The 25,837-nt window shown below is 40.7% G+C and overlaps 2 protein-coding genes across 7 annotated transcripts in view; one reads left to right on the top strand and one right to left on the bottom strand.

The window, feature by feature from the left end:
• The first annotated feature begins 43 nt into the window (after positions 1-43).
• Positions 44-23,264, top strand: LOC145454996 (uncharacterized). Its single transcript, XM_080332948.1, has 11 exons — positions 44-3,289; positions 8,971-9,029; positions 9,092-9,191; positions 11,698-11,817; positions 11,937-12,056; positions 12,178-12,297; positions 12,906-13,025; positions 15,926-16,062; positions 16,120-16,216; positions 16,439-16,535; positions 16,809-23,264. Exons 1-11 carry the CDS (start codon positions 2,941-2,943, stop codon positions 17,095-17,097), a joined length of 1,608 nt encoding a protein of 535 aa, XP_080189074.1. The 5' UTR covers positions 44-2,940; the 3' UTR covers positions 17,098-23,264.
• The window catches only part of LOC145454983 (attractin-like protein 1), a 35,179-nt gene continuing 15,259 nt past the window's right edge, over positions 5,918-25,837 (bottom strand). Inside the window, exons 20-29 of one of the 6 annotated variants that reach the window (XM_080332929.1) lie at positions 25,384-25,474; positions 25,264-25,310; positions 24,910-24,992; positions 24,572-24,680; positions 24,195-24,340; positions 20,981-21,036; positions 19,765-19,843; positions 19,615-19,701; positions 19,072-19,151; positions 5,918-6,325 (exon numbers count right to left, since the gene is read on the bottom strand). In XM_080332929.1, the coding sequence (XP_080189055.1) occupies positions 6,142-6,325; positions 19,072-19,151; positions 19,615-19,701; positions 19,765-19,843; positions 20,981-21,036; positions 24,195-24,340; positions 24,572-24,680; positions 24,910-24,992; positions 25,264-25,310; positions 25,384-25,474 (962 nt within the window). In that variant the 3' untranslated portion in view covers positions 5,918-6,141. Of the gene's footprint in view, positions 6,326-18,017; positions 18,857-19,071; positions 19,152-19,614; positions 19,702-19,764; positions 19,844-20,980; positions 21,037-22,545; positions 22,602-23,208; positions 23,265-24,194; positions 24,341-24,571; positions 24,681-24,909; positions 24,993-25,263; positions 25,311-25,383; positions 25,475-25,837 lie in introns of those variants that run through there. The other 5 variants (XM_080332928.1, XM_080332927.1, XM_080332926.1 and 2 more) reach the window with 5 other exon arrangements.

The following is a 25,837-nucleotide window of genomic DNA, read 5'->3' as shown; positions in this document are numbered from 1 at the left end:
TGCGTCACAATGCCAAACTCCGTTACAATTCGAGGCTGATTTTGGGGGGGTTCCAGGACCATGAGCAGAATAAAATTCATATTTTCGCAATCAGTACCACAGTAGCTTCCGATTGATACCCGTTTTATCAAATTTCACACTCGGCAAGTCGATCAAAAATTACCGTCAACTTGCCTTTAGCCAAATGACGTAGAGTCGTAGACCAATTTCACTGGACCGTGATATTTGCTTGTGTCCACACCATATAGGACACTATTGTTGCAGTGACCAAAATACTTGGCTCTGTAGCGATATCCATTAAAATTAGTATCGTTTCTAATCTCTACGCCGATGTTATCTTGGGACATGACTTTCTCTAACATCATAAAGAGGTGATATTTAAGCTTAGTCGTCCTCGTGATAGGCTACATTGTGTGTCGGACAGTACAGCCTTGCCGCTGCATAAACTTACGAGATTTTAAGACTGATCCGATTTCTCGATCCCGATTGCAAACCCATCGCAACAAAATCGAGGTATTATTCCCGACAGGATGAAGCATTCATTAATTCATAGATTGGGAGAATGTTCGAGGCAGCTATAATAGAAAAGTCGTCATGGCCCAGGAGGGCGCAAGTTGTTGTAACCAAAGGAGACAGACATATGGTTACTGACTATTCACAAAACGATTAACCATCTCTGGACGCGTCGAGATATCGAAAGGTAGCGTTTATAGCTGCCTCGATTCGAAGTCTGTCTGCCATCATATTCCGTTGTTAGAGGACAAGCCGCATATTACCAGTGGCGTAGCAGGCACTTGGCGGTTTTGGCTCTGCGGCAGACTCCAAGGGGGCGGCAAAATGAGGCTACACAGCGTACACAGTCGGATAAAAGCAGCGTAATTGGTAGTCCTGTAGCTGGCATCCCATGAGCTAAATTTAATCAAACTGGTCTCAATCAAAAGCTAGTGTCGCGCTGATTCCAAAAACACGATTTAATATCTTAACATGGCAATAGAACCACTCCAAAATAGCCGTCAAGGCCGATTGTTCCTTACAATCGGAGCGCCGCAACACACTGACCAATTGGCCATGATAATTGAAATTATATCGATCGATTATTCGGAACAATGCCGATTTCCATACCAGTATTTAAATTGTATTTCCGGAATCAGGTCAACAATAGCTTTCGATTAGGATCAGTATTGTTAAATTTGAGCGCTCGGAGGGCATGGCCAACAATATGATGATGATGACCATGACCAATTATGCTGCTTTTAGCTGGCTGGGTATTCAAGTGTGACAACTAAACTTGAAGCTCAAACTAGGTTTACGGGCATAGCCTACACCAGTGCTCTTCAACCTTTTTCGACGTGGTACACCCTTTTAACGTTTGCTCAAAACTCGTACACCCCTGTTCATTAGGGGTCTTCAAAAATGACTTTTTTCCTCAAATCGTACTGGCTACTGGATAAAATTGGGCAGAGAGTCGAGTCTGAGTCATGGTATTTTGACTCGAGTCCGAGTCCAGGTCATTGTGTTGACGGCTCTGTTTGGTGATATCCAATGGTTCGCATTTATAGTATACTACTTTTCCTCACTTCTTATAATTTCTGGTCGCATTTTCAAGTACCAGTACCAATAGGCGAAATCCCAATAGGGTGGTCACTTCACTGTTCTTCGAAATTACAATGAAATTTTGATCTTGACCGTCTGAGTCTCGAGTCATGAGCAATGACTCGAGTCCAAGTCGAGTCAATACACATTGAATACAGTGGGTTAAAAGCACCATTGGCCCTCGATTTTAACGAGACAGTGTGACGTCATATATGTATATTCATAACCAGGATATAGTTGTAAATTGTCGCCCCGTCCTTCAATTCCCCTCCTGCCAGGGCGTCGCCAGTAAAGCGATGACTATATTTTGTAGTTTTGAAAGCATGATGGCAAAGCTAGCAATGGTATTTGTTTCGAGAATGGTTATAGAAATATCGCCGGAGTTTTGTGAATGTGCTCATCGCAGCTGCTCATCATTGAAATATAGACATCGCGCTAGCGACCGCTGAGTTCCACTATAGATAACTAACCTACGGAGTGATGCTACACTGGCAGATTTGTTTTCGCTTCATAGCATTAAACGGCAACGTAATTGCTAATCCCATAGATGACGACCCGAGCGCTCAAATTTATTAACGTTGATATTATTCTAGCCACGCTAACCCCAAACAAATTCTAATAATCACCCAGATCGCTGCTGTATTGATCGCCTGCAGCTGGAATATTATGTCGGTGCGCCTATAATATAAATAATTTTGCAAATATTTACTTCAAACTGGCATTTTCCTCATGTCAATGTATCGGAAATGCGATGATATTCGTGTGAAGGGTCCTAGATAACAATCCGCTGACAGTTTTATTTTGCGCGCGGAAGCTGCTGTAGGTGTAAGCGACACCTCACCACCGCGAACTAAACCTCAACAAAACAGACTCAGTAAAACTATTATCAGGAATTAGATACGGATCATGGCTGGTTTAAGAAATAATTACACCCGAAATATCAACACAGGTGCTAGAAAAGGTAGCCTACTATACTTGTGATATTATAAAGTATTTGAAAGTATGGAATATGTATCAAGTATGGTATGGTACGGAAAATTGCAATTATGGTATGGAGGGAGTAAGGCAAGTATGGAGTATGGAAAATCCTTGTTCCATATCATATCATACCATGCACCGCCACTGGACTAGAATGCCTTACTTAAGCATGGAATAAGTGGGCCGTTTTACAAGTTGGTACATAGCCTACCTTCGTAATCAGAGCCACGGCATAGTGTAAAATTACCAATGTGGTGTGGAACACACGATTGATATCAAACAGACCAAAGGACTGCGGTTAATGCATTGAATTAAATACTGCAAATACATGGCAATAAAGTTCTCCTGTCCGTTGTAACTGCGTTTGTTATGATGCCGTCCGTTATGCACAGGAGGTTGAGAGCCGCTGCCCTATTGATGCGAATGGTTGATGCCTGCTTTATGATGGTCGTGCAAAATTCCATGAAGCCGGAACCGTTTATTTTGTTAGGAAGTCAACGTCTCCTTGTTTGCGTCAAACCATCAGATCTAATGGTTCATCAGGTGAGCTTCCTGAAAATAGCGATTCTACGTATTTCACGAACGATCGATGGTCTGACTTCCTCGAAATCCCAGTCGGCGCTGAAACAACACATCATATCGTCGTTCGTTCCGAAAATGTCGCTCAAGTGTTGGATTCTCATTATGTTCGTTATTGCGGTCTGCTCGCGTTCGTCAGGTACGAAGAAATTGTGTGTTCATTTCGAATAGGATTAGAATTTCTCACTTTCAGCGCAATTTTGCTCAAGAAGATACGTCGACGGCAAATGGATCTCAGAGGGGGATTGCGGGGTTGGTATGCAAGCAGTTTAACGTCTCCCAAAATCGCTCTATACTCTGTGTAAATTTCATGTAGGGTGCGGACATGATATCGGAGAGAATGAGGGATCTTAAACGCAGATCAGAAGAAGAGAAGAAATGGACTGTGAGTCGATTTTGAAATCTTTAAAAATTCCATCGTTTGTAACGAAATGAACAAGCTCGGTTCCAAATAAGGTCGAGGCATGAAATTTTGAACCATCGAACCATGAACTCGAAGAATTCATGAGGTTTGTGAGATTTAAATTGCTCCTTGCAGGTTTTCCAGCGAAGAAAATACGGTAACGTGAGATTCTACCTAGGCTGGGTTGATTACGTGAAGGGATTCGGGAATCGTGATGGAGATTTCTGGCTCGGTAGGAAGGTTTTGAATTTCATCTAATCCCTTCAAGTGTCAGGATTTTGTCGATCTGCACTCGGCTATTGTATGATTGATTCTGTATTGAATAATGTTTTCTGCGTCATCTAGAGCAGGGCGCGCTCTTCAACCTTTTTCGTCGTTGTACACCCTTTTCACGTTAACTCAAACATCGTACACCACTGACCGCACACCGATTCCGTAGTTCCCCTAATCCTGGGGTGTTCAACCTTTTTGCTATTGACGGCCGTTTTTTTATTACTATAGCGTACGGCTGCTTTCCGGCGGAGAGCCGTCATAGCCATCTGGACGACAGATACTCGTTAAATTAGCTACTATAGGAACTTCGCCCCACGGAGAGTCCTTGTGGTGTTCGTACTTCCACTCCCGACCTCAGGGCCGTATCGCATCTCCCTCGTCAAAGCATCTCGATGGTGCAGGCGAAAAAGAATATCATAACTCTCTCTCTCTGTTCATTCACATTGATACTCGTCAAAGGCAAACATAGCTACTTACCCCCACCCAATAGCAACCTGGTACCTGAATTATATTACCAAATTTTGCTCAAATCCAACCACTAGAAGCGAAGTTATTGCTGTAAAAAATTTGCATTTGAATAAAAAATAGTTTTTACGGTGACTAACTCTTTAATTATTTTTAAATAAAATCATGGAATTAGAAATTTTCGACTAATCAGTTTCATATCCTTTTTTTCGTTTACTGACGATGGCTTCATCCCAACTCCACCATAGGCCCTTGTCAAGATCGAAACAAGTGGAAAAGACATCCCCGCCTCTTCAGGCACAGGCCTACCTGGAACACGAAATTGATCACCGTAAATACTATTATTTAAAAAATGACCGAAATTTCAACTGACCTTCTACTGGTTGGAGTTGGGTCAAATTTGGTGTGCAACGTTTTGTTAGGTAACCTGGCGATATGACAACCAAGCCGGTGAAATTCGAAAAAAGCTTTTTTGAACCCCGCGTAGCGTGAATATAAATTTTGAATTGAATAAAGCTGCATATAAATAGAACGATAGAACATATATCATTTTTTGTTGGTTCGCAAAATAATCTCCAGGGCTCGAGGAATTGCACGAAATGACGAAGGACGGAAATATGGAATTGGAAATCAACATGATCCTGAAAGCTACGGGAACTCACTGGGTTGCTAAATACAGGTAAACTCGATTCGATGCATCCATTCATATACAAATTATGAAATATGAATTGGTGGAATAAAAGCCGATGAACCAAACAAAGGCATATTGACGCTATTTCACTTCCGTGACTTTTCATCTCATTCAGCAATTTCCGCATCAGCCCCGGATCCGACAAGTACAGTCTGCACGTATCCGGATTCTCCGGGAATGCAACGAACAGCAATTCTCGACGAAAGACGCAGATCACTACTCAGATCCCAATCCGTCAAGGAATTGCGCTACTGAACGCGAAGGAGGCTGGTGGTATCGCGACTGCGGCAATACCAATCTGAATGGAAACTTCCACAACACAGACGACAAGGGATTTTGGTGGGAGCGTCGGTCCAACCTCCTGCGATTCTCGGAGATGAAGATGCGGAAGAGAGCATAAAAACATGGAAATGACTGCGATCCCCTATGTCCGCGACGGCGGGTTTTAAAAGTTTGTAACAATCATTTTTCTCAGACAACACCCGGGGACACAAGGTTGTTAAATTCAAATGGCCTTTGATATCGACATTTATCGTACGGAAATTTCAACGCACTGTATGGAAATATTATATCTGTTGACACATTGCATACAAGAACTGCATTACATTAATTATCTTATTACTACATTTCACGCAAGTCGTTAAACGCAAAAATTCAGGGCGTGCAGAAAAATAAGAAAATGCACGATCTGCTTATAAAAAGAGTTGAGGTTATTAAGGATGCATCATCATTTGAACTAAACTGTAACAATTGCTTCAGGGGCATACAATTTCATGAACCTAATCAACAGTGGAAACATCCACACAGTGAGAAAACAATTTATAATATACACGCAGGCCCTTTTTCTGTTGAAGATTTAAAGACAAGATATTCTTGGAGGTACAGAACTTCAACATACAATTGGGTATTATATTGATATAAAAAAAAAACGAATATTTTCGGCTGACACTCGTCAGCGGTAATCGTCAGCAACTAGTTGAAAATTGGAGAGAACATTGTCAATTGTTACATTCGGGTTAATTTCGATATGAATATTGTACATGTGGGATTTTTCAAATCTTCGCAAATAGCTCACGAATCAAAATTCGACACTATATCTCCGACCACTCTGCTGGCAGTGTATACTAAATAGGCCATAGAACAACGATTTTTTACAATATCAATCGCTAGAGGGATTTCTCTCAATATCGGGAGTTTCAATCTCAAGAACTGGGTTGTCGAATGCAGACGTGTCCCGATTCCTCTTCCAAATCATCGTTTTCTTCGGCTTTTCTTTCTGAGTCACTTTGGATTTGATCAAAGCGCTACCAACGGCTATTTGAGGCTCACGGTCGTCTTGATCGACACAAAATCAATCTCTCGATGTGCAGCTAAGTAACTAGAACATTTTCAGCTTTCACAAATTAGAATAGAATTAGAACTACCGAATTGTCGAAAACGAGAAATTAGGTTTATTACCTTTAAAATGAGACCATGGAAACATTTCCACTAATTAGACTACCGTCATTTCGTTCGAATTGGTATAGTTAAACAAGCAGAATTATCTCCTCACCCGTATGGGATCCACAGCAAAACGGAACCAACGGACGCACTCGCTCCGCTGATAGGCTGTGTTGTGAAATGGGCTGGATTCTAAAAATATGAGTAAAACTGGTTAACAATCAGTTGATTGCTAGTAAAATTCACAGTGAGAGACTAGAGAGGGATCAGAAACTTTTGGTCTTAACATAAAAACATTCTTTTTCAAATTTTATTAGGTTGACTGAAAAACAATGCATAAGAAATTTTTCCCAATTCCAAACAGCAGAAGTCAAGTTATTGGAGCGGAAAATCGTGGATTTGAAAAAAGTATTTACGGCAGGAATTTATGGAATTTCCCGCTGTAGACACTACGATTTTGAATACAAAATTTGTGGCGCTTCTCCGATATACCCCCGAGATCGAACATATCAAAATTTATAAACGGAAAAATAGATTCTTTTTTCGTGTTGGGTACAGAATATTAGGGTTGTAAGTAAGTTAGGAGTATGGTCGGGGTGAGGGCATAGGCGCCGACTTTTATTATTGAATGGGGTGGCGGCAGGCTCGTAGCCAGGGGGTGTCGGAACCCCCTCCTTTTGAAATGACCATTCTGATGCTAATATTCAGTTGCAATTCAACTATTTACTATAGTAATATCAGTGCTACGCACGGCCGCGACCAATTAGCGAGATTTGTCTGTGCACGCATAACACCACGCTGTCTCCCGTTGAGGTGATTGCGACATTAGGCCATTGATTGCAGAGCGCTCGGCACTCGTCGCTGGACTGAGCAATAGCACGGCGAGACAATTCTGGAACACGAAAGACAGACAAGAATGATGATTACAAACGCGCGCGGCCAATCAGTAATTAACCTTTACCGCCAGCGCAACGGGATTTTACTCAGTATTGGAGTCGCGACAATTGGCTGTTGATTAAAACATCGATTTTGCCTGCATTGCTGTATTTCTCGATTTATGTTCGCAAAGCATAATTGGATTAATATGATGGGCACTGGAATGATAAATATTAAATCTTTCAAATCCAATTTCGAGAATTGCCTCCCGGGCGACTCAAAACATTCTCGCGAGCCAGCGGTTGGCCGCTCCTGCTTCAAACTGACACTGTACTTAGGGTTGCATTGAAAACAAATGATTGTTTAAAAAAATGCGTTTCTTATTAAGTTGTATAATTATGCCATAATTGTGTAACCTACTTTCCAAAACAACATGGTGTATGAGCCTATGGACGATTACCGCCTGATATAACCGGCGTATACGATATGGGATGGTTGGAACCCTCAAAATAGTCGGCTCAACAACTATAGTAGGTAGATATCTCGTTAAGAGAGCTATCCTGCTGTATGCAAATTCGAAGTATGCCTCTGTCCGTTATCGCAATGGTAATGGAATCGGCGAACGTTTTTGCCATTGAGGCTTGTACCTACTTATTATACGATTTCATTTTCTTTCTTGTGTTCGATTGTCTCGCCCTACTACAGGTATCGGCTATCCATCCAGCTCGGCGTTCAGCACTCAGGGACAGCATGGTGCAGACTATAGATAACCTTACCTAAAGCCTGAAAGTGGGCCGTGCAACAAGTCGGTAAATACGTAATCTGAATAACGATCTGGTGTAAAATGACCAATGGAGTCGAAACACCATGAATGTCAGAAACAAACAGACCAAAGGAGTGGTTAATGCAGTGAATTAAATATTCCAAATACATGGTAATAGTGTTCCAGGGCCCGCCGCATTTGTCATTGTTACAATGTCGTCCGTTATGCATGGAAAGTTGGGAACTGCTGCCCTATTGATACGATTAGTTGTTGCCCGTTTTGTGATGGTCGAGGAGAATTCCATGACGCCAAACCCTATATTTTGTACGGAAGTCAACGTTTCCTTGTTTGCGTCAAAACATGGGATCTGATGGTTCATCAGGCGAGTTATGCATGGAAAGTTTAAAACCGCTGTCGTATTGTTATGAATAGTCGTTGACCGTTTTGTAATGTTCGTGGAAAATTCCATGTCGTCAAAACCCTATAGTTTGCGTCAGAACATCAGATCTGATGGTTCATCAGGCGAGCTTCCCGAAAAAAGGCGATTCTACGATAACGATGACCTGACTCCCTCGAAATCACAGTAGACGCTGAAACAATACAGCATTGTCAGTCATTGCACACGTTTTGGAATTGATAGAAAGTTGACTGCGTATCTAAAAATGAAATTCCTGATAAATTGTTGCAAGCGGAACTATGATACACATTTGCGTGTGTGGCTTAGTTGAAGTCGGTCGCATTATATTGTGCACCTACCCACCACCATCTATCTATCTTATCAATTCAGTTCCGAAAATGTCGCTCAAGTATAGGATTCTCATTATTTTCGTGATCGCCGTCTTCTCGCGTTCGTCAGGTGCGAGCGAATTATGTTCCATTTAGAATCGGATTGAAATTTCTCTTTTTCAGCGCAATTTTGCTCGAGAAGCTACGTCAATGGCAAATGGATCTCAAAGGGGGATTGCGGGGTTGGTATGCAAGTAGCTTTACGTGTTCGACAAACGTTCTACTCTGTGTACATTTCATGTAGGGTGCGGAAATGATGTCGGATATAATGAGGGATCTTCAACGCAGATCAGAAGAAGAGAATAAGAAATGTACTGTGGGAAACAGTGGGAACAGTGGGAAATGTAATATCCAATGTAATATCTAATGCAACATAGTATTCAATAAATGCGGGCTCATGTAAATTGGTACTAGTAGATTAAGACAGGGGGGAATTGGGAATGAAATATATGATCTAATTTCGCATTGGGTCATATAAATTTCACCACAAAGCATGTAATTGTAATTTATGTTTTGAATATGATAAATTATAATCAACATCCCGGTCAAAACACGAGACACCGTCGCGATTAATCGCAACAGACACGTGTTCAATCCACACAGAAACTTATAGTGCGTACTTTGTATGAGTGATATAAAAGGGTGTAGCTAGGAGACATATCCTCCAAAATTTGGCTGTTACATTGTGACGTCACTAGTTTTAACCGCGTTACAATGGAGTCGTGACTACGTCAGTCACCTACGTCAGTTCTGTCAAAGTTGCAGAATACGCACGTGTCCGGGAATGCTCTCGCAACAATCAACAATTCTCGCAATCAATCACGATGATTGGTCGAATGTGAACTAGTAGAGCGGGTCTGTCTGCCATCAGATTCTCTTGTCAGACGACAGATTACTCAAAATACCATTGAACCAAATTTGGTGTGAAGCGTAACCTGACAATTTAATAAGTGAATGGCTGGAATCCTAAAAAAAGGTTATTTTTGAACAGTTCTACTGTGCACACCATCCGGGTGATCTTGATTTCATGATTGAAATATTTCTTTAGCTGCATTCTATGTTTTATTTAGAGATATTAGCCGACTTATATAGTGACCTGTGACCCTTTGTACATACTCCATCGCGGAGGAGTTGAAACTGTTGACTTGATGATGGCATTTATGGCATGATCATCATGAATATCAAACAAACAAACCAAAGGACTGGTTAATGCAGCGAATCAAATATTGCGAATACATGGTAATAATGTTCTGCCGCCCGTCGCACCTGTCGTTGTTACAACGTCGTCCGTTATGCATGTAAAGTATAGAACCGCTGCCCCATTGATACGAATGGTTGTTACCCGTTTTGTGATCGTCGTGGAAAATTCCATGACACCAAAACCCTACAGTTTGTTAGAAAGTCGTTTCCTTGTTTGCGTAAAAACATCAGATCTGATTGTTCATCAGGCCAGCTTCCTGAAAAAAGCGATTATACTTGCCGTGAGGAGTGCCGCTGGCGATGCCCGATCGGTTGATTTAGCTAGGGCTGTGGAAGGAGACCATGGGTTGTCATCAGACCCCCTTCGCGTGGGGTGGCAGGACATCATGAATATCAAACATACAAACCAAAGGACTGGTTAATGCAGCGAATTAAATATTGGGAATACGTGGTAATAATGTTCTGCCGCCCGTCACATCTTTCGTTGTTACAACGTCGTCCGTTATGCATGGTAAGCTTGGAACCGCTGCCCTATTGATACGAATAGTTGTCGCCCGTTTTGTGATGGTCGTGGAAAATTCCATGACACCAAAACCCTACAGTTTGTTAGAAAGTCGTTTCCTTGTTTGCGTAAAAACATCAGATCTGATTGTTCATCAGGCGAGCTTCCTGATAAAAGCGATTCTACGTATTTCATAAACGATATCGATGATCTGACTCCCTCGAAATCACAGTCGGCGCTGAAACAACACAGTATATCGTCATTGCATATGTTTTGCAATCGACATGAAGTTGGACGTGACGTCATACACGTATCGCCTCTAAATGGACGTAATTTGTTGCTAATGAAGCCATTCTTAATCTCCCTTCATTATCTCTTAATTGACGGTTCTTTAGTGGATTACTTCGCGAAAACTTTGACTTCTGAGAAATGGTTTTGTTATTAAAACGCCGTATCTCTTCTGGGCACTCGAATTCAATTCGCTTTTGATATCGACATTTATTGAACGGAAATTTCAACGCACTGTATGGAAATAATATAGCCACGTTACAATGGAGTCGTGACTTATTGTCGTCATTAAAAATATTGCAGATTAAGAGTAAACGCGGGGTAAGCATATGCTTTCGACTACTTGCAAGACCCATCATATCATGATTGGCAACGATGATATGGATTATGTATCAATAAATTAAATACCGCTCTGTAATTACCAATCGCAAACAGCAAAAAGAACATCGCACGAGGCGCGAAATATTTTATTGTTATTGAATACACTTGTCAGAAATATTAATGTGAATAGTTAGCATGTACCTGTTGTAGTGTCTGGTCGTGGCTCACAAGAGCTTAGCATCGGGCTAAGCTAAATCATAAACCCATTCCGCAAGGCGTAGCCTATTATACAGTATTCAAAATAGGCACTTCCCGAATCGCTGTATAATTGGAGGCACATTTTTGAAAAATCGCAAGTTACGGTACTATTCAAGTATACATGCAAGTGAACCAGTGAATCCGTAGGATTGCCGGTGATAGTCCTTGTTACGTTTGTCCTTGTCGATAAGAAGAGATATAGTCGGGACCCAGCACATTCGCCGGTATATATGCTATCTATAACCAAGAACTTTAAGATGATGTCGCTTTTGTCAATAAAGGTGACTATTGCAATCATCACCCGAATACCTGTCAACCTGGAGGAAAATGTCTGAATTATGACAATCACCCGTACTACACGTGCGATTGCACCGACGGATATTACGGAAAAAACTGCAGCCGTAAGTTTACCGCTTCTAATTCTTGAGGTTTGTCCATTAGAAGACTCGCTCATTGTCACAACACTCTGTTTCTCTATAACTTGTGTAAGTGTGACCCAGTTATCGCTTCGTTTCCATAGAGAAATATTGTGAACACCACCCGAATCACTGTCAACATAACGGAACATGTCTGAATAATAACACTCATCCGTACCATACGTGTAATTGCACCGACGGATATTATGGAAAAAACTGCAGTGGTAAGTAGCCTACATGGTTTCTAATTCTTGAGATATCTTCAGAAATTGACTCGCTCACTGCCACAACACTTGGTTGTGTATAAATTCAGTACGATTGACACATCGCTTCGTTTCTATTTAGAAAATTTCTGTGAACACCACCCCGATGTTTGTCAACATAACGGGACATGTCTAAAGAATGTCACTCATCCGTACTATTCATGTGACTGCACCGACGGATATTATGGAAAAAACTGCAGCCGTAAGTATATCGCTTCTATAATTTTTGAGCAATGCCCAGGAAATAAGTCGCTCAGTGCCGTGACTAGGGTTCTTTCAAGTATAAAAGCCAATTTAAAACAAACATGTTTAAAACATGGCCCTTGTTTAAAACATGTGTGTTTTCAAGTCATGACGCCACCAAGCTGTGATTGTGACGCCACAGTGGAGTGGCGTTGGCAATTAAAAATGTAGCGTATATATGGCTATGCTTCGACGAAAAGGGCTTCCGGCTACTGTCATTTTTCGGTCGACGGTCATCATCATAAGAACACCCATTCCGCACCAATCTTTATATACTTACTATAACTGTCGAACCAACGATGATGTCCGGGGTTCGAGCCGCTCGATAGTCGATATCGTATACGTCCACAGTGTTGGGTGCAAATCGTAGGCTCCTGTTATACGTTTTCGAAAGTTTTCGCACAATTTTATTTAAAAAAGGCATTTGTTTAAAACACTGTTAATAAGATGTTTTAAGCAAAGTGTTTAAAAAAACGTTTGTTTTAAATGCAACCCTATTCACAACACTTGGCTGTGTATAGATTCAGTAGGTTTGACACATCGCTCTCTCTCTCTCTTTCCATCTAGAAAATTACTGCGAACACCATCCGAATGTATGTCAACATAACGGAGCATGTCTTAGTACTGTCACTCATCCGTACTATTCGTGTAATTGCACCGATGGATACTATGGTAAAAACTGTAGTGGTAAGTACATCGTTGTTAATTCTTGAGCCATACGCCCAGAAGTACACTCGATCACTGCCACAAAACCTGGATGTTACTAAATTCAGAAGGTTTGTCTTGTCGCGTTGTTTCCGTACACAAAATTACAATAAACATCACCCAAATCCCTGTCAACATAGCGGAACATGTCTGCATAATGAAACCCAACCGTATACTATACGTGTAACTGCACCGAAAGATATTATGGCAAAAACTGCAGCCGTTAGTAGGCTATATTGCTTCTAGGTTTTGAGCTATGCGCAGGGAATGAGTCGCTCAATACTTGACTGAGTCTAACTTGAGTAGGTGTGATACATCGCCTCCTCTCCACACATAAATTACCATGAATCAGTGATGATGCGGATCGAGTCATGACTTGACGTGTCTTGACTCGGCGTTTCAGAGATGTGGATTGACTCGTGACTCGAAGCAAAATATTCGAGTCAATTTTAAGTCACCAAGTAATCGGTGTGGACTAAATTGCTTACGTTGTTTTAGACTAGAAGGAGACTAGGAGAAATTATGGACACCCGTCATTGATACCGCAATGTATATCTGTGACGAGACACAAGAGCATTGCTCGTTTTCGCGCTGGCCATTGTAGGTACTCTTGCTCTCATCGCAGCTGATCACTTGCTCCTGAGCTGCGTCATTGTTATTCCAGACGACATTGTGCGTCACGATGACAAACTCCGTCATAATGCAAAATTCGAGTCTGATTTTGGGGTTACAGGGCGATGAGGCATCTGAGGAGAGGCGCGAAGCCTCCTGAGTAAAATAATGTTTCTTGAACTCGGTATGAGTTTAATCTGTACTGAAACTTCCAAGTGTCAACAATGGCAATAATAGGCCATATTTCGGTTTTAAATATCATATTTACGCCATACCATCCACGCACTGATACCGGACCTTGCACCAACCCATTGGTGGGCAACTTCTGCAGTCGGCGGACCGGATATGGAAAAACTTAAGTAGGCCTACTTGGCGGGTCGGATCCCTAAATCGATACATTAAACGCTTATTTATCCACCTATGGAATTAATCGCATTTAATGTAAACTTTAAGTTCGAGGCATAGACATCAAAACCCAGTCTACAAAATGGGAAGCGAACGCCCGGCGTCCCAGTCAACAAAATCGGATGCGATCGTCCTGCGCATTCGATGTCAAAATGATGCTTCAAAGATACAATTTTCGCACTTCAGCTGCAGACTCATTAACCCCTTTGTTGCCGTGCATTTACCCTCTCGCTACTGCAGCTTACAATCGCCAGTAACCCTATCGCTACCTGAATCATTGTTGCTTTCTGACAGATATAAAAACCTATGTTGCAAGACATGACAATTTGACAATATGTTTTCACTATCATGTTAATTATAATAAAATCCACCACGAGCATGCATTCAAAATACCGGTCAAATACACACAGACAATCATATAAAATGCATAAAATGACGTATTGAAACTGATGGAAACTTATGAAACTTACTTATGAAACTTATGTAAACTTATGTAAACTTATGAAACTTATGTAACTTATGACACCCAGATATCTGGGTAATTCCACTGGCCTCATATTCGTGCGATGTACTGTCAGCCAGATATCTTTAGCAGTGATAATCGGATGATCATGGACATTGTCGCTGCAGGTTGAACTTGGAGGACGATATTTTATGAACTGCTGCCTTCGCCAACGCTGCACTCTTTTCATTTCACCATCAGACTTATACTGATATAAAAGAGACAATAGATGTTTGAGCATGTTCCGTTAATATACAAACAGTATTGAATGCACTAACAAATGATGTCAACGCCATAACCACAACACGTCAAGATCCGGTGGGGGGTACCGACACTCTTCCGTGGTTTAGCATTAAAATATCAAGGGACCGGTAGTACGCATTACGTTCAGAGCACTGTGTCACGCTGTTCACTGCCGCCAATCTGATATTCCAAGGCTATGGAGAGATTTCCATCGCTATTAGTGATGGTGTGAACGTAAGGTTCACGTTCGCGTTGTGTGTGCGAACCTCAGAAATTTAGAGGTTCACGTTCACAAACGAACCTTGGTAGGTTATGCACCGTGAACCTTTTTCATATATTACAATTTTCACTTCATTATAACATCTTGGGGTGAAATTTATTGCAGTTCAACTGCGGGCCACTCTATGCATGGCTCTGGCAGCATAAAAAAATCAACACTAAACGAGCATGCACCTTGACAATCTCAAAAATTTTACCTGCTTTGTTACGAAAGTTTGCTTGAAATATCCAGCTTTCCGTTTGCGAATATTTAGTGACTCTCTGCTGTGAGCTTGACCTGCAATCACACAACATCAAGAGCGAAATACACTACATATACTACTAGTATTCAGCTAATGATGTTATTCAACCTATCAATGAAATTGATATCGCTGTCTGATGTAAGAAATCTAGCAGGCTTACGGGGCCAATCTTGACTTCATATGTTTATTATACCATAAAAACCAAATCCAAAAAACCAAATCCGTGCGATTGAGGTGTTGGCTACTGCTGTGTAACTTGTTAATGGGGTAATATCGGTAGCAAGAATAGAAGCCTGTTTCACACTCTACTCAATGGAAACGTAGCAATACTCAGACGCCGAATACATTGTCCGGTCTGGCCTGGGCCGTTAAGACGTAATCTTTGATTCCCTTGCAAGTTCTCGTCGAAATTGTCGGCAAAGCGACGAGCGATTTCGATTTTATGCTATTATCATATCACTTGATTGCCCCAGTTGATACATTTGGTGACGTTTAGAACGTCAACATGAAAGTGCCATATAATATAGGCCATCACTTCACCTGTGTGAACCTCCAGAGGTTCACACCATCCCTAATTCGCTATCATTCATTCTTTCTAGGTCTTGCGAGAAGTTGTGAGGACGCCCAATTGGAATCAGCGCGTAATGATTTTGGGGGGGTGTTTAAATTAAACATACCGGAAATCGGAATCACGAATGTTTTCTGTGACGTAACTGACGATGGAGGGAACTGGACCGTGAGTTGAGTGCGCGATTGTTGCAGAAATTTTTAGTTATTTCCATTTTCGTGAAAGGTTTTCCAGCGCAGAGTGAACGGATACGTTGATTTCAACAGAGGTTGGGACGATTACGTGAATGGATTCGGCGATTTGCAAGGAGATCATTGGTTGGGTATGACTTCTCAACTTTTGTATTATCGCATGAAGTGCGCCCACGCCGTCATAAGCGTGGTGACATATTGGTCGTGATCTAGCAAATCTATGGTAAAGTAATTTGACAGTGTGAGCGAGATCAGAGCGAGCACTGATGTAGTAGGCCTATTTGTTTCACCATCTTGTCACTGCGCCAAGAGCGATCGAGTTTGTAATCAACAGGCAATCTACTTTCTTTTAGGCCTGGAAGCGTTGCATCAATTGACCAAGACAGGGAATATGGAGATGAAAATCAAAATGATCACGAGAGATGGGGTTTATTCGGTTGCTAAATACAGGTGAATGTGAATCGATGGTGTTATTATTTCGGCGCATTTCATAAATCTTTGTATCTCCGGTTTTGGAAGTTTGTAAATCCTAAAAAAGCGTCCTCTTTTCATATTTCCCAACGCCAGATTGCGACTGAGTCAACGGTAGCGTAGAAACATGCCAACAACCGTCACTGTATTTTTGCCAATTTCATGGTTGGCGAATGAAAGTATTGATGATAATGATCCGCACTATGGCGCTCACAGTCTTATGATATCCCGCCCGCAAACTAATGTTCCCAGGTCCTTCAGCATCGGACCCGCATTCGACCAGTACAGACTGCACGTGTCCGGATTCTCCGGGAATGCGACCGACGATCAGAGCAACAACAACCAATTCGCAACGTACGACAATGGTGATGACGGTAGTTGCGCTTCTCAGTACGAATCAGGCTGGTGGCATGACGGTTGCGGCAACAGCAATCTGAACGGAAACTTCAACAAAACAGGCGTGCAGGGGCTTTGGTGGAGGGTTCCTGTCAACTCCTACCACCTGTGGTACGCGGAGCTCAAGATGCGGGAAAGAGCGTGAGATTGCATACATTGCATACATTACATTCTCGGTAATGTCTATTCTCGATGGTGCTCATTCTCTGTAGTGTCCATTATCGATAATGTCCATTATCGGTGGTGTCCATTGTCGGTAATGGCATTCTCGGTTATGGTTTTCTCGATGTTGAACACCTTATCAATTTGGACGTGGATAGCGAAGCGTTTTTGTAATTTGGATTTGTAATTGGAATGTCACTTCCAAAGCGGTTCATTTCTCGCCGTAGATCAGGAAGACAATGTGTATTTGAAAACCAGACTCATGTAAGCGTCCCCTTGTCTGCTATTCTCTTGATCACTCAACGCATGGTGTAATCCAAGACTACGCAGCGCGCGATGCCGAGTATACATCGAATTCGCGAGGGATATTGGTCAGCAATTTTGAGGATTTTGTAAAGGGGTCCGTGCGCGTAACGCTGGATACGCCACTGCCTTGATCTTTCAAATTCAGTGGTTCCCAACCTTTTCGACCCATCACCCCCTTTCAAGGTCAACACCGATCATCGCCCCCCAAATCTTGTGTACCGAAAATTGGGCACACAAACTGACGCGCCATCGCCCCCCTATCACCCCTTCGCCCGCCGTCCCTCCTTTTTTCATCTTCGACCCCTTCGTCATTTTCGCCCCCCTAGACCGCCAAATCGCCCCCTGGGGGGGCGATAAAGCCCACGTTGGGAACCACTGAAATAGTTATTCTGGCCGTTGAGAAACTTTAGTAACATAAGTTGCTGCAATATCGAGAAATATAAGTACAGGATAAAAAAATATGACAAAGAGCCATATCTTATACCCAAAAGAGCCATATATGGCTCGCGAGCCATAGGTTCCCGACCACTGCCATATAACATACGCCATATCTCTTCTGGTCACTCGAATTCAATTCGCTTTTGATATCGACATTCATTAGACGGAAATTTCAACGCACTGTAATATATCTGTTGACACATGGCATACAAGAACTGCATGCGCATTGTATAATTATCTTAGAAATACTATATTTTACACAAGAAATGCTAATCTTGGAGAAGTCGTTCAATGCAAAAATTCTGCGCAGGAAGAAAATGCAGGATTTGCTTAGAAAGCGGTGAGGTTTTTAAGGATAAATTAAGGATCATTGGAACTAAATTGTAAGAAGTGCTTCAAGGGCATACAATTTCTTGAACCAGAAAACATCCACACAGTGAGAAACAATTTATAATATACACACACGGCTTTTTCCGTTGAAGATTTAGAAAATCTTTGCCTACATCATGAAGATAAACAGACAAGAGATTCTTGAAGGTACAGAGCAATAAAATATACAATTGGATGTTATATTGATATCAAAATAAACCCGAATATTTCCGGCTGACACTCGTCAGGGGTAATATAACATTGTCAATGGTTGCATTCGGGTTCATTTCGATTTGAATATATTATTCAATTGTACATGTAGGATTTTTTAAATCTTTGCGAATAGCTTACCAATCAACATTTGACAATAAATCCGCCGATCACTCTGCTGGCAGTGCACTAAATAGGCCATAACAAACGACTGGACCAACGATTTTTTACAATATCATTCACTAGAGGGATTTCTCTCAGTATCGGGAGTTTCAATCTCAAGAACTGGGTTGTCGAATCCAGACGTGTCCCGATTCCTGTTCCAAATCATCGTTTTCTTCGGCTTTTCTTTCCGGGTGACTTTGGATTTGACCAGAGCGCTACCAACGGCTATTTGAGGCTCACGGTCGTCTTGATCACTGCAAAAAGACACAAAACCAATCTCTCGATGTGTGGATAAGCAACTAAAACATTTTCAGCTTTTTAAAAGTAGAATAGAATTAGGACTACCGAATTGTGAAGAGCGAGAAATTAGCTTACATTTATAATGAGACCATGGAAACATTTCCACAAATTAGATTACCAGCATTTCGTTCTAATTGGTATAATTACACAAGTAGAATTATCTCCTCACCCGTATGGGATCCAAAGCAAAACCGAGCCCACGGACGCACCCGCTCCGCTGATAGACTGCGTTGTGAAATGGGCTGGATTCTGAAAATATGAGTAATACTGGTTCATCAATCAGTTGATTGCTGGTAAAATTGACGGTGAGAGACTAGAAAGAGATTAGAAACTTTGGATTTAATACAAAAAAAAACATTATTCTTCAAATTTTACTGGATACTCCATGAAATTGTTAGCTTGTCTAAAAGAACGATGCATAAGTAATTTTTCTCAATTCTCAATTCAAAATAGAAAAAGCGAAGTTATTGGGACGGAAAATTGTGCATTAGAAAAAAAGAGCTATTTTCGGGTAAGGATTTATTGAATTTCCGACTGAATATTATGATTTAGAATACAAAATTTTACACCTCTTTTTAACTTCGCATCCACGGGTTGGCGTTGAGCAAAATTTGATATGTAGTGTTTTTTCAGGCAAACTAACAATTTTATAAAGTGGAGAATATGTTATTTTTAAACAACCCTAGTTGTAATTATGAGGTGCTCAACTTACCTTTCCCAGTTTGTAATCGTCAGAATAATCAAAATCTATACACGAGTACGGCCTTGCTGCCATTTCAGTCAGTTCCACTTCTCTTTGCTACAATAAGACGGAGAAAAATAACGCATTTTCTGTCACTGTAAGATGAAACGAATAACATACCCGTCTTCGGTTATAACGCAACCAAATTGTGTGCAGCTTCCAAAACACCGCAACGCCAATCAGAAGAAGCAGGAATACGCTGAAAATGGGTAACCAGGAATAGTACGAATCCTCAGACAAATACCGATTCAAATTATTGCTAATTACAGTGGAATAACCAAAGAGCAATTAGTATCATGCAAGAGAGGATAAAAAGCACAGTTTTAGTTGACACACTTTTTATGAACAGTCTTGAGGTCATTATAGCATGACTGATATCAGATGTTTGAACAGCTTTACAGTCATTGCTACGCTTGGACATGAAATAAACTAGAAATATGCATCTGGGCACCTGCAAGCTATAAGAAACAAATCAATGTTCCAAGTCTGGCAGTCGCAGATTATAATTCTCTGACTCCCTAATATCATGTTGAGACGTCATGTAAATTGCAATTCTTTTACCTCAAATTGCCAATACCGATATTACATTCCAAATGTGATATTTACTTGATATTATTGGCTTAACTTACATATTGCAATGTTCCTTAACCATATGACCACACAAGAGTTAAGAACTTACACTACATATCTATCTCATAACCCGAGAAAAACGATATTAGAGTAAATCTGATTGTTGTACATTGATAGAGTTACCAATATCTGTCTACATTGAAAGGGATGGAAATTGAATTTCCACAAACTTGCATCCAAAATATGACAAGAAACTATCGACTACATTTTGAATAGATGCAGCGACAGGTCTGTGATCTGAAAAAGACCATTGTACAATGTACAGCAGAAGGTCGAATGATAGGAGAATTGACCAAGAAATTTGCGCTACTCGCAAGATGAGCTCACACGCGTGCAGGAAAGTCCATCCAAAAGAGCAGCTGGGGGCACTAGATGTTATAGCTGGGCTCAATGATTCAAGCAGAGGCATCTGAATTGAGTACTAGTTCTGATAATTGTCACAAAGTGAAATAGGTATGGTCGAATCAACGCCCAATTATCTTTAATATGATGCAGAACTGGCCATACCATCCATACTCATAACGAATCATACTCGACTTGAATCACTCAGGTATTCCATTTTGCCCAGACCTGGTAACCAGTTGCTTAGCTGCTCTACTTGTGGCATGAACCGCCCTGCTATAGAGTCAGTGTCTACGGGAAGAGATTGAATTATTTCAAGCACAGCAAATTATCGAAAGTGATTCGCTACAATGCTTGGACTCACGCGGCGATAATAATGATCAACAACACAATATTGAACGGCACTTCTTCGAGTGTAATCTGAGAATTGAGTTTGTAAAGTTGACATGAAAAGTGGCATAAATAACAGTATGCTGTTTAAAAGTATTTTGTCGATGATATGGAAGTGTCTTTCGCACTGACTCCTGAAGATTGTATAATGCTACTGCCTAGGCCAGTGGTTCCCAACCTTTTTCGTCTCCTGCCCCCCTTGGCCAACATTTGAGCTAAAATTCCCCCCTATGAAAAAGTTGCCTGTGACTAAAGAATATGTGCTTTTTAACGCGCAGCCATTTGTTGATTAAGCAATTAATGGCCAAACATATGCAGATATGTCCGAACTATTTCGAATGCGGACCTCACTAAACTTTGGTGAAGTACAGTCAGATTTGACCTGTTTTGACCGATCGGGTAGCCGCTGACAAAAATAAATGACCAAGTCCGCTGGCTATGGACTTGGGTTGAATCGATGAATTTGGTACGGTATGTTTTTCACGTTAGCTCATATGTTGGCTTAAAAAGTTAAACAATTTCACTAGCGGCCTTGTCCTAAATTCGGCTTGACGTTTTCCTGCTTAGTAGCAATTTGGTCGAGAGGCTGTCGTGGACCCAACGAGATCGTCTCGTGAGCCCCACTTTATCAGGGGTTGTAATATCTACGGAAGGCATTTAAACATTCACTTAGCTTGCAATCCGACAAAGAAACATACAATTGCAAAGAAATAATTTCTACTTGACAATTCTATACCATAAAAATCTAAAAACCTTGTGAACCCAGTGTATCTTCCGATACAATGCCAAAGCCAGATTTCCCCTAAAATAAATTAAGCCAGATTTCCCCCTAAAAATTTCGAAATTCCCCCAAGGGGGGAATTCCCCCCCCGGTTGGGAACCACTGGCCTAGGCGATAGGCCCAAAAGTTGCAGTTCTATATAAAACAGATACTACGAACCTTTGATATACAATTGAATAATACATTGATATTGAAATAAACCCAAAATTTTCGACTGACACTCATCAGGGGTAATCGGCAGCAACTAGTAGAGAATCGGAAAGAACATTGCATATCAACAATTGTATCACAAAATATGAGATGACAGGCATAAATAATTTGAATCATCGAGGCTGCAAGTAATATTTTTAGATTATACACGAAATCTTTCCGTTGGCAGAAACTACTACTCAAAGGCACATAAATAAACGAATGAACGACCTGCTAGTTGCTGACGATCAACCCTGGCGTGTGGCAGCCGGTTTTTTTTTAACGTGAATATATTTATTCAATAGAAGAGAATTGAAAAACATTTTGTTGTTACGATTGTCGATATACAATATTCTTTTGATTTCTTTACAAGTTGCAGACGATTACCTCTAATGAGGGTTAACCGAAAATATTCGGGTTCATTTCAATATGAATATATCGGACAATCGTACACTAAATTACCAGTAGATGGGGTGGATTAATTAATTAAATTACGAAAATAGCAAATTACATTCAAGTCATGATCGACCAGAAACACACCCGAGGTGGCCTAAAGAAGGGAAACTCACGTAAAAAAGACCGCCATTACAATACCAAGAACGGACCGTAATCTCTCAAGTTGAATCTGGCAAGAACAATCGGAAACAAGAAGATAGAGGGTATCTCGATAAGAAACGAAGATTCCGGGCCTGGTGTACTTTTTTAAGAACCAAAATATGACCGTTGGTAATCATTGTTCTGTACGAACATGTCAAAATTCATGGCCTTTATAATTGGTTTAGTTGGGTTGGGGGTTTGGTATGTAAGTGTGGTAATTCCAATTCTAGTATAATTTAGAAATAACTGCAGCTATCATTCTAATTCTAATTAAATTTGGATAAGGCGAAAATTTTCTAGTTTTCAAACTCTATGTGGGGTATCATAAAATTAGGGTTGGGATATCGTAAGATTACGGTTGGGTGTTTAGGATGGGGTTATGGTTAGGTTGGGTTATCATAGAATTAGGGTTGGAGGTAAGGGTAATGAATGCTCTTACAATGCCGAAAACCAATTATAATATCAATCTAAACATGCTCACAGGGAATACTGAGGGTTGACGGTTTCAGATAAGAAAGCACACAAGACCCCGGATTTCTACGGCTTGGCACTGGCGGAGAGATTGAATTTCAAACCAATTTCAAGCACGTTCGATTACGGGCAAATTGTCGCTGTTTCCGGGCATGACAACTCACGTAAAAAACACTCCCATGACAAGGGCCAGAGAAGAGCCGTATCTCTGGAGCGTAATCTGGCAATAAACGAAATACTCGTGCACAATATTTTCGTCAGATAATTTTACTGGGCTTGTTCACAGAGGCGGCCCAGTAACATAGCACCATTCTACCCGAGTGTAAACTTGTTACTTGAGTACTTTTGAGTTATGAGATCTACATTTTCTACTTCTACTCTGAGTTGGCTTGCCATTTCCTTGAAATCGCTACTTTTACTTTAATTGAGTATTAATTTACGGCATCACTTCTACATGAGTATAAACTGCTTACTTGTGTACTTTTGAGTACGGATATCTACATTTAATGCAGATTTGTAATGACTCGAGTCACGATTATTTGGTGACTCGACTTGACTTGAGTCATATTTTCAAACGCGTAAAATGACTCGACTCGAATTTTTGTATTGACTCGACTAGTTAAGTAGTTAAGCCATTTTGCATGACTCGAACCAAGTCACATGATTGGATTGTAACTTTGAAGAACAGTAAAGTCACCACATGATTGGAATTTCGTCTATCAGTTCTGATACTTGGAAAATAGGGCCAGAAACTGATAAAACTGAGGAAAATTACGATATTATCAATGCGAACCATTCTACACCACTCAAGCAGAATTGAAAAAAGTGGGTTGACCGGGATTGAACTCAAAACTAAAGAGTGACCATAATGACTCGAGTCACGGCACTATGACTCGGACTCCACCCTCTACTAGCTGACTTGGACTCGGACTCGGACTTGACTCGGTGGTGAATTGAAAATGACTCGACTTGACTCCAAACTATAAAAGTGATATTGACTTGTGACCCGGAACCTTGGTTACAACCCTGATTTTATGCTTCTACCTTAATTGAGACGGCCACAACTCAACACAAAACAGGTCTGTGAATCGACAAAGCTACTTTTTAACCAACGTATAACATGGGTAACGACAGACAGTAAATTTCTTACAACAAACGAAAATCCCGGTTTGAATTCCATGTAGATATTCACACAGATTCTGCCGTTGCTGGAGAAGTGAATCTCGCTGTTGCGCAATATTTCCCGAGCGTACGTCACGTTTTTGTATATCGCAAATACAGTTTCGTTCCAAGCATCTGAGCAAAACACATATTTTGATTGAATAACATGATAAAAACCTCAATTATCATTTTTTACATCAAGAAAACAAAAATTCATGCAACCCAAGTCAGGGTTGAAATGACTCGAGTCGCAATTTTGCGTTGACTCGACTTGACACGCGGTCGATAAAATACCAAATTATCTTTAATACGATGTAAAACTGGCATTATATTCGTAATTGTTACATAAAGTATTACCTTACAAACATGCACATAATCTACTCTCACCTGTGCTATTATATGTGAAAGTCGCATTAAAATATTCATCGAAATACGCACTGCCTCCGCTGTCGATCGTAACCATGAGATCAGCAGACTGACAAAATATATTATTAATTATTATTAAACAATGATTTATTATAAAATATCGTTTTTTAATAAGTCAGGTTTTGCATATGTTAACAAGCAATATGGAGGTACAAAACTTCAACGTACGATTGAAAAAGATATTCCTATTCATTTCAATATCAATATATTATTTCTCAGTTGACAAAATAGTATTTATCGTGTGAAATGAAGGCTGCATTAAAACAGAATCAACTCACGGACGAAGGACAAATGTTGAAGTTCATTTTTGACACGGTCTGGGGAAGAGCAAATTGATAACGGTATCCTGGGTCGATGAGGTCTGAAAAAAATCCTGGTTTTTCAGCAGTTCTTGCTCTAGTTGCAGATTTTCAAAAGTGAATAGTTCTAGTTCTAGTTGAGAGTTTTGAAAAGTAAGTAGTTCTAGTTCGAGTTGCTCGAGTTGCAAGATTTGAAAACGGAGTAGTCCTAGTTCTAATTCTGGTTGAGCATTCTGAAAATCCAGTAGTTTGCACAAGCATGGTTCAAATGTAACTAAAAAAGAATACTAATATATGTGCAGAAACACTGAAGCTGCTACAGTCAATACTCACAATAGCATGTATTGTTAACTGCGTCGCCATACATCCCAGGTCTGCATCTGTGAAACAGGAAATTTACTCGTAAAAGAAAAATGCCCTGATAAATTGAACAACGAAAATAAATTATGTTACGTTTCACACTGATCACCCACTGTTCCGTAAACGTCGCAGTCGCATTTTCCGCTGAAGTCGCACGTCGTGGCATGATCGTTGCATTGACATTCTGGAAATAATGTAACGATGAGATTTTTATACTGATAAAACCGATAACTATCACCTTCACTGATATATATTGGCCGATATTCGAAAGATATGGCCTCTAGCTCAGGGTTGTAACCAAGTCACAAGTCAATCTCAGTTTTATAGTTTTGACTCGAGTCAACTCGAGTTATTTTCAATTCACCATCGAGTCAAGTCCGAGTCCAAGTCAGCGAAAAGAGGGTCGATTCCGAGTCACGGTATTATGACTCGAGTCGAGTCCAAGTCATTGTGTTGACTGCTCAGTTTCCTGCTAAATTATTGTTAAACCCACTTTTTACAACTCTGTTTGGTGACAGCTCCATTTATAATATACTAATTTTCCTCA

Source organism: Botryllus schlosseri, chromosome 14, assembly GCF_051294905.1.
Source record: "Botryllus schlosseri isolate E-star chromosome 14, Bs_hap1, whole genome shotgun sequence".
NCBI lineage: Eukaryota > Metazoa > Chordata > Ascidiacea > Stolidobranchia > Styelidae > Botryllus > Botryllus schlosseri.
The sequence above is the reverse complement of the archived record's forward strand: the minus strand, read 5'-3'. Positions and strand labels throughout refer to the sequence as shown.

What these genes read in the sequence shown, in the direction of transcription:
- LOC145454996 (XM_080332948.1), top strand. Translation starts at nt 2,941, where the DNA reads ATGATGCCGTCCGTTATGCACAGGAGGTTGAGAGCCGCTGCCCTATTG. An exon ending in GGTCTGCTCGCGTTCGTCAG is followed by an intron (nt 3,290 to 8,970) that starts GTACGAAGAAAT and finishes TCTCTTTTTCAG; the next exon opens with CGCAATTTTGCTCGAGAAGC. An exon ending in TCTCAAAGGGGGATTGCGGG is followed by an intron (nt 9,030 to 9,091) that starts GTTGGTATGCAA and finishes CATTTCATGTAG; the next exon opens with GGTGCGGAAATGATGTCGGA.